The sequence below is a fragment of the Thalassophryne amazonica genome, chromosome 11 (genome assembly GCF_902500255.1).
Source record: "Thalassophryne amazonica chromosome 11, fThaAma1.1, whole genome shotgun sequence".
Classification (NCBI taxonomy): Eukaryota; Metazoa; Chordata; class Actinopteri; order Batrachoidiformes; family Batrachoididae; genus Thalassophryne; species Thalassophryne amazonica.
Window position 1 is genome coordinate 53138239 of NC_047113.1, and position 19941 is coordinate 53158179.

Genomic DNA, 19941 nt, shown 5'->3' on the forward strand with positions numbered 1-19941 from the left:
TTATTTTAAGTTTTTTGTTTAAAGTAAAATTTTGCTGGAGTGGTTTTAAACTTTCCTTTTTAATCTCTATTGAACAAAAATGCATCAACATACAAACAGGAAATGCACCATTTCTCAAAGTTATCGGCATTGTTATATTCAAAAGTTAAAATAGATAAGTTAGACTTTTGCTAGAATTTGAATAGACAACCTGCGCGCGCGCGCGCCCACATACAAAATAACAATAAACGTGAATCTTTCCGGTCTGTTGTTGGTTGATGGAAATGAACGGAGTGAGATCTCTTGTTTTCTTTTCTTCTTTGATGTCCACGTCCCCGCGGTGTCCGTGTCCTGCCGGCTGCGCGCCCCGCGTTTAGGAAGAGAGAGAGAGAGAGAGAGGAAAAAAAAAATAGACACGGAAAACTTCAGAGAAATGGCGGAGTGCACAGGGACTCTCAAAGTCTTACGAGCCCAAATGGGTAAGGAAAGTTTTGACCTAAGTAATATTTTTTGGGGGAGGAGCGAGTGTCTGTTAAATTGTTGTTATGACTTTGTGTTGTTCGCCGCGAGCCGGTTCATTTGAACGTGTTAGCGCGGTCAACCAGCATCTTTGGCTAGTTAGCTGTCCGTGACAGTGGAGAAAACTGCTACTTTATGTGAATTAAACTCTATGACCAAGACTGAATCCACATCAAGCGCATTTTAATTACGTCGATGACTGAGTGAGAAGTTAAGTTGGCTTCCATAATTTATTAATGTAGTTAATTTTAAAGCTAGCTAAAGTAACGCTAACGCTGTATAATAAGTAAGATTAAATCTGTTCAGTTCACATATTTCCACTCGGCAGCTTAATGAAATCCATTAAACCTGTTGTATCTGACTGACTTGTCATTGTTTAAGTTAACATTATTTACCACTCGGTTATTGTAGATAGGTTCTAATCTATCAGGAAGAGCTCAGTGCCTTTCTCTTCATGCGTTTGTAATCTAGTTGACGCCCACAGATCAGCAGATTGTTTTCAACTTCCTCTTCAAAGTGAAGCATTTTAAGCGTTCTTTCTGTTAATTGTGCTATATTCAGCGGTGGACAGTTGGTCTGCCATATGCCATAACCCATAACCCCCTCCACTTTCCATGGGGTGGTAACTATAACAATGTGTGACCTGCATTTTCAGATAAAGCAGAAGTTCACACTGAACATAGTGAACATAGAGCATTGATGGTATGATAACACTGCATATGCAAGAAAAGCCGCTGTGTTTCATATGAATTTCGTAAGCATAATCATTCCAGAAGTGTCAGTCCGAATCAAGCCGACATTAATTAATACGGAAATTTAATTAAGGCCCAGCCACTGAGTTGTGTTTACTTCATTAATTGCATAAAGGCATGCAGTTTAATCATGTTTCTGGTTGGCTTTGCTGTTCTGACAATTAGTACTATTTGGTGTTTCCCATAATGCCCCTGGCGGCTGCCTGCGCTTCCCTGAATGCACCTTGGTGCCAGCAGAGTTCCGCTGTCTCTAAGTGCATGTAAAAATTGGCAAAGCGAGGATGTGGATGGTGTTAATTTAGCGAGTTCACAGGCTATTATGATGATTATACACTCCCCCATGGTGAGATGGTTATCTAGAGGAGGTGTAGCACCTGTGATGGGCTTTTGCTGTGCCCCAGTGTTGTTTTATTGTCCATACTTCACAAGTTTACACTGAGTGCTGAGCTCCTGACACTGGAACTCTTCTGAAACCGACCTTTCTCGTGAGTCACGGACCACGAGACGGCGTGAGATTCACAACTGTGTAACACAGAATGCTATTGATCCAGACCTAGATATATCCCATGCCAGTTGTTGTTCCTGCACTTTTTCTTGCTGGCAGCCTTACATTAGGATGGTATTCTGGTATTAACTGCAGTGATGCCAGCTCATTGGAGCTGCTGGTGAGCTGGTATCAGGTAATCACTCAGGCCCACTGCGTGGATGGGAATCAAGCACCTACTCCAAATTTTTCAATCCATCAGAAGTGTATACCACAGATGTTGATTTCTCATGCCATTGCTACTATGTTTATCTGACAGTTCACTGCTGCAAGAACTCATGCTTCATGTGATCAGGGGCCTGTACTACGAAGCGGGGTTAACTTACTCAGATGTAACCCAGGGTCAACCTCTTAAACCGGGGTTGACAAAACCTGGTTTTCTCAAGTGGTGTTAATTGGTACTACGACGCTGAATAAGATGTTGATTTGTTGAACCTGTGTTAACCTAATTGGAGTTTGTGCGCGTTCACATAAAAGGGGCAGGTTGCAGCACGTCACCATTTTTCAATGATGGCGCGGTCACCTTACTTTACCGAAGAAGAATACACGATTATTATGCGGAGCTACGAGGAATTTAAATTAATGTTAAGGGGAAAATCAAACACATCGTCAGCCAATAAAGCAAGACAGGCTTGTTGGCAACGTATTGCTGATCGGGTAAATGCGTACGGACAATTCAGTTGTTCCCCAAATCTGTTACAGTTGATTAACCTGTGGAATGTCTAATATGTGTAAAAAAAAAAAAATGACCTTCTTTCATTAATTACGCCCAGATGCAACACGATTCAGAAGTGGGCATAGGCCTACTAATAAATGTTAGGTTAATTTAATGTTTCTTAAATAGGCTACCTTGACTGTATGATTGCTATCCCTAATCCTGTCAATATTTCAGATGCAATAGCAGTGCCAAACGCACCTGGCAGCAGGTGAAGATGAAATATAACATCCTTCAGAACGGTAGGTTTATATTCATAGCTTGATAAGCCCCACTTCGCCTAATTAATGGACATGCATTAGACCTGTTTTGATATTAGCAATTGCCCATGCTTGCATAAAACCCTTCTTTGATTTGCATTGCGGATAAATGGCCAGGGAAAACGACAAATGCATCCAACAGTTTAGATAGAGCAAGTACTACCTTGCGAATCATACGACATACAGTATTCTTGCTCAGATGTTCAGCATCACCGATGGAATACATAAATTGTCCACTGGCACAATAGGCACAAGGCACATTATCTGTTCGATCATCGGGGCATTGCTACACTGTAAAAAATGACTTGTTTTTAACAGGAAAACGCTGGCAGCTGTGGTTACCAGGGAATTCCTGTAAACATACAGCAGCACAGTAGATAACATTACAGACATAATATGTATATGGATTTACAGTGAATGAGCCACGGCTGACTCACATTAAAAGAACTGTTAAATCTGCAAACAAGAGCTCTCTTTTTTTGTACATTTATCTGCTGTATTTTTTTTACAGGAATTCCCTGGTGACCGCAGCTGCCAGCGTTTTCCTGTAAAAACAGTCTTTTCTTACAGTGTACGATGGGTGATGTTACAGACTTCTGGCCCGATCAGCTGAAAAAGATAACGAATTCCCTCGGCTGAGAATCTATATCTTTCATAGAGAATATCGCCCGGGTATGTCAGCAGATTCTGGCGGTCTTTAAAAACCCTCGCCCTACGAAGAGAGCCCCTCACAATTTGTGCCCCAATATCAAACGGATCATCCAGGTAGGCCGGCATTGTCTTCGGAGTGATTGAAGGTGGATAGACGGTACTTATAAAGGGAGTGGTTAAGCGAACCTCAAGCTAACCGAGAACATAACCTGCTCGGAGCAGGTTTGGCATACAGCATAAATTGCCATGGCAGCATACCTCGATCAAAACCTATCCACCTTTTGTAGTACGGGTTAACCGGGAAATTACTCCACACGTCATAAACTTACTCCCGAAGTTACCCTGATAAGCCAGTAACCCCGCTTCGTAGTACAGGCCCCAGGTGTCATAACCCCAAACTGTGCATCTAGCAACAAGGAAAATGGCAGCATTGATGCTGAAAACTTGTATGGGTCTACATTTCTCCACACAGAAAATTGATCAGGACTCTATAAAGAATCGTAGTGGGAATCAGAATACATAACTTCTTGCAGAAATATTTTTTCCTCCTCTTTTTATTGTTGTTTATGCACCTATTACTTCTTACAGAAGTATTTTCTTTTATTGTTGTTTATGCACCAATGACACAAGATCGAATTCCTTGTATGTGAGAACTTACTTGGCAATAAATTAAATTCTGATTCTGATAATGCTATCAATCTCAATTAAAATCTCTTCAGTTCCCATCCCTAGCCCACACTGACCCTAATGATAACCTTAACCAACAGTCAGGTCTGTAAGGATTTGAATTGTGACACAAGGAAATCATCAAGATGTATTTTTAGTGTAAACTTTCAGCTTTAATTTAAAAGGTTTCACCAAAATATTGCAGTAATCAGTTATGAATTTTTGCATTTTGTAAATACACAGTCCCTTCATTTTCCGTTGCTATCGGTAGATTGTATATAAGAATTATTGCTGATACAGTTCATCACTTTTGCAGCTATGTTTGTGGCAACTGTAACTTTAAACAAAGCAAGGAATGTACACATGAACTTTCCAAGTTACTGAAGATGTCTTGGACTTTTACACAAGTCAATAAGAAATACAGTATGTTAAATCTGTCTGGGGTAGACAGGTCTCCAAAACTGAGTAACTGTGCAAGAAAGACTTGTTAGGGAAGGTAAGGACATCAGGCTTATATTACTGTTACTGGTGAAACTATGCATACTACAATTTTATCTGTTGCATCACCAGTTATGCAGCTTCATGGTGGCACAGACAAGGACTATCTTCAAAAGAAGAAGTGAAATTTTTGCTACAGTTGTGCCTGAAAACAAATGGAAAATGTAAGCCTAGATGTGATCTGTTTGCTTGTATTAAAATCTTTGTGTTCCACTCCACCATGAAGCTGAGATTGTCGGTACAACAGACAAAAGTTGCACTTTGTCCACGTTCTCTAGTCCTGTCCACAAAAGCGTATAACTGCTTTAGAGTTGCCTCAAACGTTTGTGGCTTCCCTCATTAGTGTTCTTGCACTCATTCAGTTTCTAATAGGGCTGTGTATAATTTCTCAAAACCCAATAAATATCATTGGATGCACGATAATCTGTACGTATCACAATATCAATACATTTATTATCTGCTTAATACTACTTATACAAATTTTATTTAAATGCATTTTTAAATTGTAATGTATGACATTAGTGTGTAAACCAGCTTCTTAATATTTTAGTTACACTGCTTAATTTGTGCTGTATTTTTTCTTTTGCACATTTTCACCTTTTCTTTGTGTTCCTGCTTGAATCGACTCTATTTTCTGCGATGTTTGCGTTTTCATGGAGTCGACCAAAAAATTATGTTACTGTTTTATCAGGCAGTTCTGGAAAGCATTATAAGATATGGTATAACCAATTGGTTTGGGAACCTTCCTGTATCCCTAAGATCAAAATTAAACTACCTTGTCCTCACAGCAATGAAAATCATTGGTTTGAAACAGTATAACAATCCTCAGTCAATTTTTGGTCAGTGCGTGATGAAGCAAGCAGACAGAATTCTTTCTGACCCCTCCCATGTCCTGCACACGCAATATGAGTCGCTACCATCGGGCAGGCATTTCAGAGTCCCCCACTGCAGACTGAATAGATATAGAAACTCTTTTGTTCCTATATCAATCACAGTCCTTAACACATATCATAACGAACACCGCTAACAATCAGGTTCAGTAGGAGGTCTTAGTATTTGTATGTTTTTTATCTATTTATTTATTTGTTTTTATTCTTTTTACTTTTTATTAACTGTTTATGTCTTGTTCTGTATCTCTGTATGGGTCATGATTTCTGACAAGTCCAAGACAAATTTCCCCACAGGGACATTAAAAGTATATATCTACCTATCTATCTATGTATCTTTACCCTCTCCCAAATTGACATCATAACCTACAGTTTCTTTGATAAGATTACTAACCCCAAAGGCCTCAATCATCGTCATATTTATGGCTTCCTTAATCCTAACTGACACCCAAGAATCATGGCAGTTATCGTGCTGGGAAGCAGTCATCTCATTCCACCAGTACTATTCATCAAATTTGATTTGCATAGTTGTGGCGACATGGGAGTGGCAATCATATTTGATGTGTTTTCCATGTCAAAGTGCCAGTTTCTGATTATTTTTGACAGTCCAATGGTGTATGTGGCAGCCTTTGTAAAGGAATAATGGGAGAAAGAGAGCACAAGAGAGCCATGTTGTGAATGAGTGAACTCAACATCAAGCTGGAGAAATGCTCCACATGCTGAACTGAAATAAATTCAAAGTGCCATCTGAGAATGGTATTCAGAATGCACCTATGAAATTAAGAACACTGTGAGGGGACAAATGTGTTAAAGATCTGGAGCCATCGGGCACTTGCAATGTGCAAGAGAAGAAAAGAAAAAATTGTTTATGGCTTTTAGCTTGTTTGGTGGTATATGTTCCAGGTTCGGCCAGTGCAGTGGCTTAGTGGTTAGCATTGGTGCCTCACAGCAAAGAAGGTTGTGGCATTGCTTCCCGCCTGCATCCTTTCTGTGTGGAATTTGCATCTTCTCCCCGTGTTTGCATGGGTTCCCTTCAGGTACGCCAGCTTGGAAACTTTAAAATTGTCCATAGGTGTACGTACAGGTGTAAATGCATTTGTTTGTCTATATGTGGCCCTGCGATGGACTGACTTCCTGTCCAAGGTGTAGCCTGCCTTATGCCCCATGGCTGTTGGGATAGGCTCCAGCTCCCCATGACCCTTAATTGGAGTAAACGGGTATAGAAAATGGATGGATGGATGTTCTGTGTTGGTCCTGATGCACCCAGCTGTAAAATATACCTTGCTCCTACCAAATGTAGATATAGCAATGACTAAAGATACAAGCATCATTAATCATTTGATTTGTTTTGGTGTGCTCGGCCCAGAAAGAGTCAAGGCATCATGCTTTGATTTTCACATATGTTGTGTTGTGCTGCTTATGTACAGCAGAAGAGGTTTTTGTTAGTTTGGTTCTAATCACCTGGTAGACACACAGTAATGCTTAGTGTATCTGCCAGGGAGTATGTATGGATGCCATTTGTTAAGACCTGGGCTGCAGTTGGATTGGTGTGTTTTATTGTATGATACTTTGAACTAAACCAGCATGGGTGTAGGAATGTATATTACCTTTGGCAAGAAGTAATTTGTCATGTTAATTTCACTCCTATGTATTGTACTTTTCTGTACCACCGTTAGAATCTGGAATTTGCATCCACCCAGTTTTGTGGTTTGGTAAAAGTATCCACACATTTTGTCGTGATGTGATACGTTGATATTCTGCCTTTGACTCTAAGAGGAAGGATGTTTTGAATTTTTGTAAATCTGTAAGCTTTTGCATCCGTCAGTCAGAGGAGATTGTGACAGTAATTATCTACAGAAAGAGAAAGAAGGGAATTACACTTTCAAGTCACACTGTAAGAATATTTTGATACAGCCATTGCTTTTGCAGAATTAAAAGCATGGCAAATATGCCTGAACTGGTTGAATTTAACCAAAAGAGGAAATGAACCAGCCACATTCATAGTTTCGTAGGTCATTTCACTTAGTTTTGCTCCTCTAGCTCACATGCTCCACATCTATTCTGCTTGAAGCTTTAAATTAACTGATGGATTATGTTACAGTATGTGTACACACACAGATGATTAGAACAGAAAACATTTGTTTTCAAATATGCAATTTCCACACAAGTCTGTCATCATGTTTTATCTCAATGCTGATTTTGGCAGATTTTAAGCGGAGGCGGTAAAAATTGTAATTAAAAACCATCTCAGAATTTTAAGTGCTTGACTCTTGTGGTTTAAATTTCCTTTTATTTTCTAAACATACTTTCTGAAAAATTCAGGCCTGCCCGCAGCTTTTACCTGCTCAATAGTTGAGAAAGCCCTGAAAGAGTCAAAACTCCATGCAACTGACATAAAAAAAAAAAAAAAAAAAAAAAATATATATATATATATATATATATATATATATATATATATACTAGAAGTAATTGTTTGTCCATTACCAGGATTGGTCAGTTACATGTAAGGCTCCTTTAATTGTGTTTGATGGATGCATAGCTTCTCAGAATGAAAATTTGAGGCTTTTGCTGTTATGTCACTTTAGCTTAAGTCTTAGAATTGTAGACTCTATTGGTTGACAAAACATTTGAAAAAGCTTTCTTTGGCATTTTTTAATTTGAGCAATTTAAAAAATGACAATTTTGTCAAAAATAAAAATAATTGGCACTTGCATCTGGCCCTGTAATATATGAGCATGACCTTAATTTTTCTTCACTAGATATTGCCTGCTGTGTTTACATATGTTTGCTTACACAGGAATTTCACTAACACGATTCCAGAGTAGAATAAAGTACATGGTTTTCATTAATATTATTGCAGTGCCTGAGCATTTTAGTCACAGTGTCTATGTGGAATGAATGGGGGGAAAAAATGGATATTTTGTTGTCATCTTTGGCTGTGCTGCTGCGCCCATTTCCTGTGTAAGTTTCACCACAGGTGGGGCTCAGATTTCAGCCACACACACACACACACACACACACACACACACACACACACACACACACCACACACACACACACACACACACACACACACACACACACACACACACACACACACACACACACACACACACAAAAACACAGAGCAACAGTGAAGGAGGTAAACTGAAGACGTGTTATTCAATTCTGTGGTAATGTTTTTGGTTCAAGCTAGGACTGCGCGATTAAGCAATCTGTGTGTGTGTGTATGTATGTATGTGTGTGTGTGTGTGTGTATATATATATATATATATATATATATATATATATATATATATATATATATATATATATATATATATACAAGGTCTATTAGAAAAGTATCCGACCTTATTATTTTTTTCAAAAACCATATGGATTTGAATCATGTGGGATTGTGTCAGACAAGCTTGAACCCTCGTGCGCATGCGTGAGTTTTTCCACACCTGTCGGTTGTGTCATTCGCCTGTGAGCAGGCTTTGAGTAAGGAGTGGTCCACCCCCTTGGCGGATTTTAATTGTCAGGAAATGGCGGAATGATTTGGGCTTTTTTTACATCAGAATTTTTTCAGAAACTGTTAGAGACTGGCAGCTGGAAACCATTCGAAAAATTTATCTGGCTTTCGGTGAAAATTTTACGGGCTTCACAGAGAATAAGGACTGTTACTATAGCTTTAAGGACAGCTTTAAGGACGCTCAGCGCGCCGCGCTCCGTGCCGCCATCGAGAGCCACAAACCACCGGATCATTTCTAAACGGATGGCTCTGTGGATCCGAGACCGCCGTGTGCACTTTCTCTGGTTATCACAAGAGCTGGATATCAGCCATTTTGCGGCAGATTTCACTTTTAACAAGAGATTTTGTCATGGAAAGCCGAGCGGAGGCTTTGCGCGTCACGACCGATTTGCTGATGGAGCGAGACAAAGGAACACCTCCGTTTTGGTCTCACAGGATGGCTTTGAGATGGCGTTCAGACAGCTGTCGGTGGTTTTTCCATCGAGTGATAAACCGAGAAATTGTGGATATGCCTGGACATGCCAGAACATGTCCCGTGAGGCTTCATCACGGCATTGCTTTGCGCCATGCGGCACCGTGCAAAGCCTCCGCTCCTCTTTCCATGACAAAAACTCCTGTAACAGTGGAATGTGCCGTTCATTTCCAAACTGGACGCTGTGTTTTATCCGGGATGTCGTCTGACTAGCACAGGAATTGTGAAAAGACGTGGACATCAGCACTTTTTCGGCACATTGAGACAGACGTGCGGAGGAATTCCGCGTGTCGCGGCGGTGCCGCATGGCGCAAAGCAACACCGTGATGAAGCCTCACGGGACATGTTCTGGCATGTCCAGGCACATCCACAATTTCTCGGATAATCACTCGATGGAAAAACCACCGACAGCTGTCTGAATGCCATCTCAAAGCCGTCCTGTGAGACCAAAACGGAGGTGTTCCTTTGTCTCGCTCCATCAGCAAATCGGTCGTGACACGTGAAGCCTCCGCTCGGCTTTCCATAACAAAATCTATTGTTAAAAGTGAAATCTGCCAGAAAATGGCTGATGTCCAGCTGTTGTGATAACCAGAGAAAGTGCACACGACGGTCTCGGATCCACAGAGCCATCCGTTTAGAAATGATCCGGTGGTTTGTGGCTCTCGATGGCAGCACGGAGCGTGGCGCGCCGAGCGTCCTTAAAGCTGTAGTAACAGTCCTTATTCTCTTTGAAGCCCGTAAAATTTTCACCGAAAGCCAGATAAATTTTTCGAATGGTTTCCAGCTGCCAGTCTCTAACAGTTCCTGAAAAAATTCTGATGTAAAAAAAGCCCAAATCATTCCACCATTTCCTGACAATGAAAATCCGCCGAGGGGGTGGACCACTCCTCACTCAAAGCCTGCTCACAGGCGAATGACGCAACCGACAGGCGCGGAAAAACTCACGCATGCGCATGAGGGTTCAAGTTTGTCTGACGCAATCACACGTGATTCAAATCCATATGGTTTTTGAAAAAAAAAAATAAGGTTGGATACTTTTCTAATAGACTTCGTGTGTGTGTGTGTGTGTGTGTGTGTGTGTGTGTGTGTGTGTGTGTGTGTGTGTGTGTATATATATATGTATATGTATGTATATATGTATATGTATATGTATGTATATATATATGTATATGTATGTATATATATGAGGTCTGTCCATAAAGTATAGGTCCTTTTAATTTTTTTCAAAAACTATATGGATTTCATTCATATGTTTTAACGTCAGACATGCTTGAACCCTCGTGCGCATGCGTGAGTTTTTCCACGCCTGTCGGTGACGTCATTCGCCTGTGAGCACTCCTTGTGGGAGGAGTCGTCCAGCCCCTCATCGGAATTCCTTTGTCTGAGAAGTTGCTGAGAGACTGGCGCTTTGTTTGATCAAAATTTTTTCTAAACCTGTGAGACACATCGAAGTGGACACGGTTCAAAAAATTAAGCTGGTTTTCAGTGAAAATTTTAACGGCTGATGAGAGATTTTGAGGTGATACTGTCGCTTTAAGGACTTCCCACGGAGCGAGACGTCGCGCAGCGCTCTCAGGCGCCGTCATCAGCCTGTTTCAAGCTGAAAACCTCCACATTTCAGGCTCTATTGATCCAGGACGTTGTGAGAGAACAGAGAAGTTTCAGAAGAAGTCGGTTTCAGCATTTTATCCGGATATTCCACTGTTAAAGGAGATTTTGTTTAATGAAAGACGTGCGGGCGGATTGCAGCGTCGGCTCGCAGCCGCCGCGACGCTCCGCCACAGGAAAAACACCTCTGTTGGAAGCCTTAAGGACAAGTTGGAACATGTCCAGCTGTTAAACAATTTCTCATATACTCACTCCACTGAAAGCCATCAAAAGCCGCCTGGATTTTACAAATGGTTATCAACACGGAGGCGTTTTTCCTGTGCCACCGCGCCGGCTGCGCCCGACGCGCGGACCCGTCTGCACGTCTTTCATTAAAAAAAATCTCCTTTAACAGTGGAATATCCGGATAAAATGCTGAAACTGACTTCTTCTGAAACTTCTCTGTTCTCTCACGACGTCCTGGATCAATAGAGCCTGAAATGTGGAAGTTTTCAGCTTGAAACAGGCTGACGACGGCGCCTGAGAGCGCTGCGCGACGTCTTGCACCGTGGGAAGTCCTTAAAGCGACAGTATCACCTCAAAATCTCTCATCAGCCGTTAAGTTTCACTGAAAACCAGCTTAATTTTTCGAACCGTGTCCACTTCGATGTGTCTTACAGGTTTAGAAAAAATTTTGATCAAACAAAGCGCCAGTCTCTCAGCAACTTCGCACGCATGCGCACGAGGGTTCAAGCATGTCTGATGTAAAAACATATGAATGAAATCCATATAGTTTTTGAAAAAAATAAAAAAGACCTATACTTTATGGACAGCCCTCGTGTGTGTGTGTGTGTGTGTGTGTGTGTGTGTGTGTGTGTGTGTATATATATATATATATATATATATATATATATACACACACACACTCAACAAAAATATAAGCGCAACACTTTTGGTTTTGCTCCCATTTTGTATGAGATGAACTCAAAGATCTAAAACTTTTTCCACATACACAATATCACCATTTCCCTCAAATATTGTTCACAAACCAGTCTAAGTCTGTGATAGTGAGCACTTCTCCTTTGCTGAGATAATCCATCCCACCTCACAGGTGTGCCATACCAAGATGCTGATTAGACACCATGATTAGTGCACAAGTGTGCCTTAGACTGTCCACAATAAAAGGCCACTCTGAAAGGTGCAGTTTTGTTTTATGGGGGGGGGATACCAGTCAGTATCTGGTGTGACCACCATTTTGGCCTCATGCAGTGCAACACATCTCCTTCGCATAGGTTGATCAGGTTGTCAATTGTGGCCTGTGGAATGTTGGTCCACTCCTCTTAAATGGCTGTGCGAAGTTGCTGGTTATTGGCAGGAACTGGTACACGCTGTCGTATATGCCGGTCCAGAGCATCCCAAACATGCTCAATGGGTGACATGTCCGGTGAGTATGCCAGCCATGCAAGAACTGGGACATTTTTAGCTTCCAAGAATTGTGTACAGATTGTAACATGGGGCCGTGCATTATCCTGCTGCAACATGAGGTGATGTTCTTGGATGTATGGCACAACAGTGGGCCTCAGGATCTCGTCACGGTATCTCTGTGCATTCAGAATGCCATCAATAAAATGCACCTGTGTTCTTCATCCATAACAGACGCCTGCCCATACCATAACCCCACCACCACCATGGGCCACTCGATCCACAACATTGACATCAGAAAACCGCTCACCCACACGACGCCACACACGCTGTCTGCCATCTGCCCTGAACAGTGTGAACCGGGATTCATCCGTGAAGAGAACACCTCTCCAACATGCCAAACACCAGCGAATGTGAGCATTTGCCCACTCAAGTCGGTTACAACGACGAACTGGAGTCAGGTCAAGACCCCGATGAGGACGACGAGCATGCAGATGAGCTTCCATGAGACTGTTTCTGACAGTTTGTGCAGAAATTCTTTGGTTATGCAAACCGATTGTTTCAGCAGCTGCCCGAGTGGCTGGTCTCAGACGATCTTGGAGGTGAACATGCTGGATGTGGAGGTCCTGGGCTGGTGTGGTTACACGTGGTCTGCGGTTGTGAGGGTGGTTGGATGTACTGCCAAATTCTCTGAAACGCCTTTGGAGACGGTTCATGGTAGAGAAATGAACATTCAATACACGAGCAACAGCTCTGGTTGACATTCCTGCTGTCAGCATGCCAATTGCACGCTCCCTCAAATCTTGCGACATCTGTGGCATTGTGCTGTGTGATAAAACTGCACCTTTCAGAGTGGCCTTTTATTGTGGACAGTCTAAGGCACACCTGTGCACTAATCATGGTGTCTAATCAGCATCTTGATATGGCACACCTGTGAGGTGGGATGGATTATCTCAGCAAAGGAGAAGTGCTCACTATCACAGATTTAGACTGGTTTGTGAACAATATTTGAGGGAAATGGTGATATTGTGTATGTGGAAAAAGTTTTAGATCTTTGAGTTCATCTCATACAAAATGGGAGCAAAACCAAAAGTGTTGCGTTTATATTTTTGTTGAGTGTGTGTGTGTGTGTGTATATTTGTGTGTGTATATATGTGTGTGTGTGCGTGCACGAAGGTTCAAGCTTGGTTGATGCAAGCACACATGATTCAAATCCATATAGCTTAAAAAAAAATAAAAAGGTCGGATAGTTTTCTAACAGACCTCATATGTATATGTATGTATGTGTATATGTGTGTGTGTGTGTGTGTGTATATATGTATGTATATATATATATAATACTGATTCCACTCAGGAACGGCTTGTAAACTAGATATTATCATACACAAATCTAATCTGCTGCTTCCTAGTTGCCTTAACTTCCTGGAAAAGGCACAGATTGCATTTTGCCTGCGTCTGCCAGCTGCAGGCCCAAATCCTGTTGTGTGTCCGATGAAGGTCATTGCTGAAACTTAATATTTAGGTTCACCAATAAATTATTCACAATGTTCTGTGAAGCCAGTGCTTTAAGAAGCTACTTGAGGATTCATCATTGATTTTTAAATGACATAACACGGTATGCAGTATTTATGAGTCCATTTTATGATTCCATATTTATGGATATTTTAGTGCTGTCTGAGTTTCTAGAATTATATATATATATATGTAATGCAACTATTATTTTAATAATTTGTATACAGCGTGCTTTTGTCAGCTGTACTGCTCCCTTTGCTTTAATTAGGTATCAGTCGGCTCATTTCAGTCACGTCATCTTTATCAGTCTAAGTGTGGCTAAGAGACCACTTGTCATCCGTGTCCAGCTGCTCTGTTCGTCACTTAGCAACAGTTGCTCGGTAACACTACTTCAGTTCTTTTTAAAATCTTGCATGAGATATATCAAGAGAACACAGGTGTGAGAAAGGAGACATAAGGCAAATCTTGTTTGTTTAGAGTCAAACCTAGAACATGTTACCTTCATGATTGACTCATATGACAGAGTTCTTGGCATGTGACAAAGTACTATGCTGCTCCAGCTTTTGGTAAATGCACTTTGACTTTGATTTCTGCTGCCAATGATAAAAATGAATAATTGTGCTCTTGATTGTAAAAGCTTTTTCTTCAGAGTGGTGATACAAGCTTCATCTTTATTCTATTACTATTTGGCATTCTCATCAGTGGGGTTTGCAAAGGGTGTTTGTAAGGAAAATGATCTGACAAACTTGGTGGAATATTAGCTACAGAGTTTGACCTTAGTAATCTTATTTGACTGTACAAAGCAGTACCGCAATAAACTGTGCAAGCTGGCCCGCCTAGCTGTTCAGATTATTTTTGTCATGTTCGTCAGTTCTTAACAGGCAGAACTTTCTGTTTGTAGTGCTCAAAAGCACTTTTTGTATTTTTACACACCCAGAGATTTTCCCATGAAAGGACAAAGGCAGCGATAATCAAGATTTCGAATGTTAAAAAATAAAAATCTTTAACTGTTTAACAGAATGAGTTGTTCTGTAAAGTGCATGAACCACCAGCCCATTTTTCATCGTCTTGTCTGCGCTTTGAAAGACAAAAGTAAGATGCATGTTGTGACTCTGATACTCGCTATTAAAGCAGTGATTTTCAACCTTTTTTGAGCCGCGGCACCCTTTTTATATTTACAAAATCCTGCGGCACACCACTGTCATGTGTCACGTGTCACTCACCACTAACTCGACTGTCTCTACACGGTGCGTTAGCACGTTAGCAAGACGTGCGGTACAGATATGATGTAACATAGTATACTATAGTCATGGAGCTGTATATAAGAACTAGAGAGCGCAGTCCCATTGCTGCACACTAAACGAAAATGTCCCTTCATGGACAGCGACATGACGTCTCCTAACCGGGCTATTGACGAAGTACCCGGATGTTAATGCATTTTCAATGGAGATTCGCGACTGAACACACTCAGAAAAATGCTCGCAAAATACGTGTTAAAATGCCATTTTGTCCTGGATATCGAGCCAGTAAAATTAAATTACATTACATTATGTCAGGAAAGTATTAAACTTTGACACACATACACATTCACAAATATTAGTGTTGAAAGTTACACGGATCTGCACTGATAAGCTACGCTGCTCGGCTGAGCTGCAGCTGCTGTTCAACGCAGCGCGGGTACTAAAACCATTACAATACATTTATATATATTATATTTTTACACAGTTATCCTTTATTGACCGAGTTTCATTCATGAAGTCAGCGGTGTGTGTGTGTGTGTGCACATCTCTGTGTGTGTGGCAGCACAGCGCGGGTCATTAATCTCATTATTTAAGGTGCAAAAAAAAAAAAAAAACTCCCCAGTCTTGTTGAACAATTTTTAGTCACTAACGACAAGAATTGTAACTAGACATTGGTCTAGCAGTGGAAAATATCAACTAGACATAAGTGAAATTAATGATCCGTGTCATCGGGCGACACAGGTACGGCAGGAGACATACAGCTGTTTATCATCCAAATATCATGGTCAAAGTGACAAGAAGAACCAAAACCACTTACTTATGGAAGGAAATATTGTCTCCCTTGTTCCTCCATTTGTGACTTTGCCAACATGCGCAGCTTTCCGGCATATTCCACCTGTTTCTTGATGAGACTAAGTGAACTTCTATGCACACAAATCACTAACTTGCCCAGAATTAAAATGGCGATCACGCCTCCTTGTCGGCGCACGGCTCAGCGCTACTGCGCGCTTTGCTGCCATCTACTGGAATAAAAGAGCATTACACCATCTGCCACACTATTACAGCACATACACCCGATAATGGTGATATTTGATAATTGCCCATGGCACCCCTGACGATCGATCACGGCACCCTAGGGTGCCGCAGCACCCCGGTTGAGAATCACTGTATTAAAGGACATGTTTCACCGAAATTATAAGTTCAGGTTTAGGCTGTTAGAGACCATCCGATGATCCACCGGGATTACTTTATGCACTTCTGTGACTGGTTTGAAAGTATGTGGCATTCGCAACAAACTGTTACGGAGACGTCCGAAAACAGAGTATACTCAACAAAAATATAAACGCAACACTTTTGGTTTTGCTCCCATTTTGTATGAGATGAACTCAAAGATCTAAAACTTTTTCCACATACACAGTATCGCCATTTCCCTCAAATATTGTTCACAAACCAGTCTAAATCTGTGATAGTGAGCACTTCTCCTTTGCTGAGATAATCCATCCCACCTCACAGGTGTGCCATACCAAGATGCTGATTAGACACCATGATTAGTGCACAGGTGTGCCTTAGACATGCCCCACAATAAAAGGCCACTCTGAAAGGTGCAGTTTTATCACACAGCACAATGCCACAGATGTCGCAAGATTTGAGGGAGCGTGCAGTTGGCATGCTGACAGCAGGAATGTCAACCAGAGCTGTTGCTCGTGTATTGAATGTTCATTTCTCTACCATAAGCCGTCTCCAAAGGCGTTTCAGAGAATTTGGCAGTACATCCAACCAGCCTCACAACCGCAGACCACGTGTAACCACACCAGCCCAGGACCTCCACATCCAGCATGTTCACCTCCAAGATCGTCTGAGACCAGCCACTCGGACGGCTGCTGAAACAATCGGTTTGCATAACCAAAGAATTTCTGCAGAAACTGTCAGAAACCGTCTCAGGGAAGCTCATCTGCATGCTTGTCGTCCTCATTGGGGTCTCAACCTGACTCCAGTTCATCGTCGTAACCGACTTGAGTGGGCTAATGCTCACATTCGCTGGCTTTTGGCACGTTGGAGAGGTGTTCTGTTCAACTCTATGCGAAGGAGATGTGTTGCACTACATGAGGCAAATGGTGGTCACACCAGATACTGACTGGTATCCCCCCCCCCCCCCCCCCCAATAAAACAAAACTGCACCTTTCAGAGTGGCCTTTTATTGTGGACAGTCTAAGGCACACCTGTGCACTAATCATGGTGTCTAATCAGCATCTTGATATGGCACACCTGTGAGGTGGGATGGATTATTTCAGCAAAGGAGAAGTGCTCACTATCACAGATTTAGACTGGTTTGTGAACAATATTTGAGGGAAATGGTGATATTGTGTATGTGGAATAAGTTTTAGATCTTTGAGTTCATCTCATACAAAATGGGAGCAAAACCAAAAGTGTTGCGTTTATATTTTTGTTGAGTGTACTTGCGTGTTTCCGACAGCAGTCGGAAACTCAAACAGTGCAGCAGCTGTTTTAACTCGCATGTCATCTGTTTATTTATTTTTTATTATTATTAATTTTTTTTAAAAGGGATTCTTCAACATTAATTCTCTTTAAAAAGTTCCTTATAGAGATTGACAGTTTTATGACATTTGGGAGAGTCTATAAGCTTAATACTGCTTATATATATTGTTCAAATTCAGCCAGAAGTCTGTGTAAATTGCGGATCCTTTTCAATACTCTGCATTTATGAATATGGATGATCAGACAAATGTGATCAAATTTGTGATTGTACAGATATGATCAGATCTGAACAGACAGATATGTGAATAGATCTGTGTGATTGGATAGATGTGATCAGGTCTGTGATATTTCATGTCCTTGTTCACAGTGGCAATAAAACAACTCTCTCAAAGTAAAATAAAAAATTTACTTTCATTGAACGCTCCATTGAAAGGAACAAAGCTAAAAAAAAAATTAATGTGCCACTCACCCTTTCATGTCACCCATAAAGCTTTCCAAATAAAAAGCCCACAACATCAAATAAGCCCCCATGCATGCATCACGATCGCATGCACACGATTGCCAGCAGTGGTCAAAATGCATTTTTAACCTACTTGCACTGGTGCTAGTAACAAAAAAATTACTTGTACCAAAAAAAGTTACTTGCGCAACCAAAAGTCAGTCTTATATCAACCTTAAAACTCCTCCTCTGATGTGTCAGACTCTTGCTCTCTGGGGAGAGTTTGAAGGGAGAGCAGCAACAGTGCATTTTTTTTTTTTTATGTGCACGCATGAACGAATCATCCGTGAAGATTATTTTATTTATTAACTACACAGATGTATAATAAAACAAATGGTGACTGGTTTATGACGCAATTATGACAGAGTTTCAGGGGAGGGAGAGAGAGAGAGAGAGAGAGAGAGAGGAACTAAGGAGCCCTGGAAGTGTCATCGCAAAATGTTTTGCATGTGGAGAGAATGTGCGCACGTTTTATTATATTGTGCGCACGTTTTAAGCATCGTTTGAGTAAAACAAGGGCATGATCTACTTAAACGTGGCCACAATTTGTAAAACGTGCACTCAGTATTGTCTTGACACATAAATGTTGGCTATTAGCCAACAAACTAGCAGACAGTGTAATACATTTCCCCAATAGAAATGGATCTGGTCAGAGTGTATCATCATGGTTTGGGCGCACAAGGACATACAGAGAACTCTAGCTGCCCATCATGGCATCATCTGGAGTTTAAGCATATTAAAAAGGATGCTGAGGGCAAAGCGTCTCCTCGTCATGAGGATGACAGTTTAGGTCATATTATGGAGTTCATTTTGAACGAAAGGAAAATGTGCGCACGTTTTATTAAGGCCGTCACTTCATTTTAATTAATTCGAGGGCTCAATTAAAGAAAAATGTGCACACGAATTATCACGGCTAGGAAAATGTGTGCATGTTTTATTAATTTGAGAGCACATTTTATTAATTTGTGGACTCAATTAAAGGAAAACGTGAGCACAAATTATCATGGCCAGAAAAAAAATATCACTTTAAGTGACCTCTGCCGGGTTCCGTAAAGGAACCGCACCGGCTGCCAGTTTTTTTTTTTCTCGTGCGCATACAGACTAATCCTCCGTGAAGATAATTTTATTAACTACACAGATATATAATAAAACAAATGGTGACTGATTCATAACACAATGATGACAGAGTTTGAGAGCAGAGAGAGAGAGGGGGGGGAACCGCAGCCAGCCAGTTTGTTTTTTTTCCTTTTCTTTATTGTTTACATGTGCGCGTGTGAACACAACAAATAGAGCACAGCAACTTGCTCCGTGTGTGAGAGTCATAAAACGCAGGGAAGACGAAGACAACACACTGGAAATAGTTTTTTTCCCTTATTTATTCCTTTATTGGTTCATTTTACTGGTGCTTATACTTGATAAAACTTGGATAAAGTTACTTGCACCAGTGCAAGTGCAGTATAAAATTATGTGCACTGCCCGAATAATACGTGCACAAACTAGCACATGCACGTACTATTTCGAGCCCTGGCCAGCCAAGGAAAAGGTCCACTAGTCCTCACTCCGATCGACAGCCAGAGATCATTTTCAAGTTGTACTAGTCTTCGCATACAGATAGCCGGCCAGAGAATAATGTCCAGGCCCACTTGCCCTTAGGTTCTGATTGTGTGCGAATAATATCCAACCGCAGCTCTTCCTTCAACTCAAATTCTGTCACAATTTTGGCATAT

The 19941-nt window shown here is 41.2% G+C and overlaps 1 protein-coding gene across 13 annotated transcripts in view; it reads left to right on the forward strand.

Annotated features, from left to right (window-relative positions):
* The first annotated feature begins 308 nt into the window (after positions 1 to 308).
* map7d3 (MAP7 domain containing 3) overlaps positions 309 to 19941 on the forward strand; it is a 63869-nt gene continuing 44236 nt past the window's right edge. For all 13 annotated transcript variants that reach the window (XM_034181701.1, XM_034181691.1, XM_034181692.1 and 10 more), the window contains exon 1: positions 309 to 458. In XM_034181701.1, the coding sequence (XP_034037592.1) occupies positions 413 to 458 (46 nt within the window). In that variant the 5' untranslated portion in view covers positions 309 to 412. The remainder of the gene's footprint in view (positions 459 to 19941) is intronic.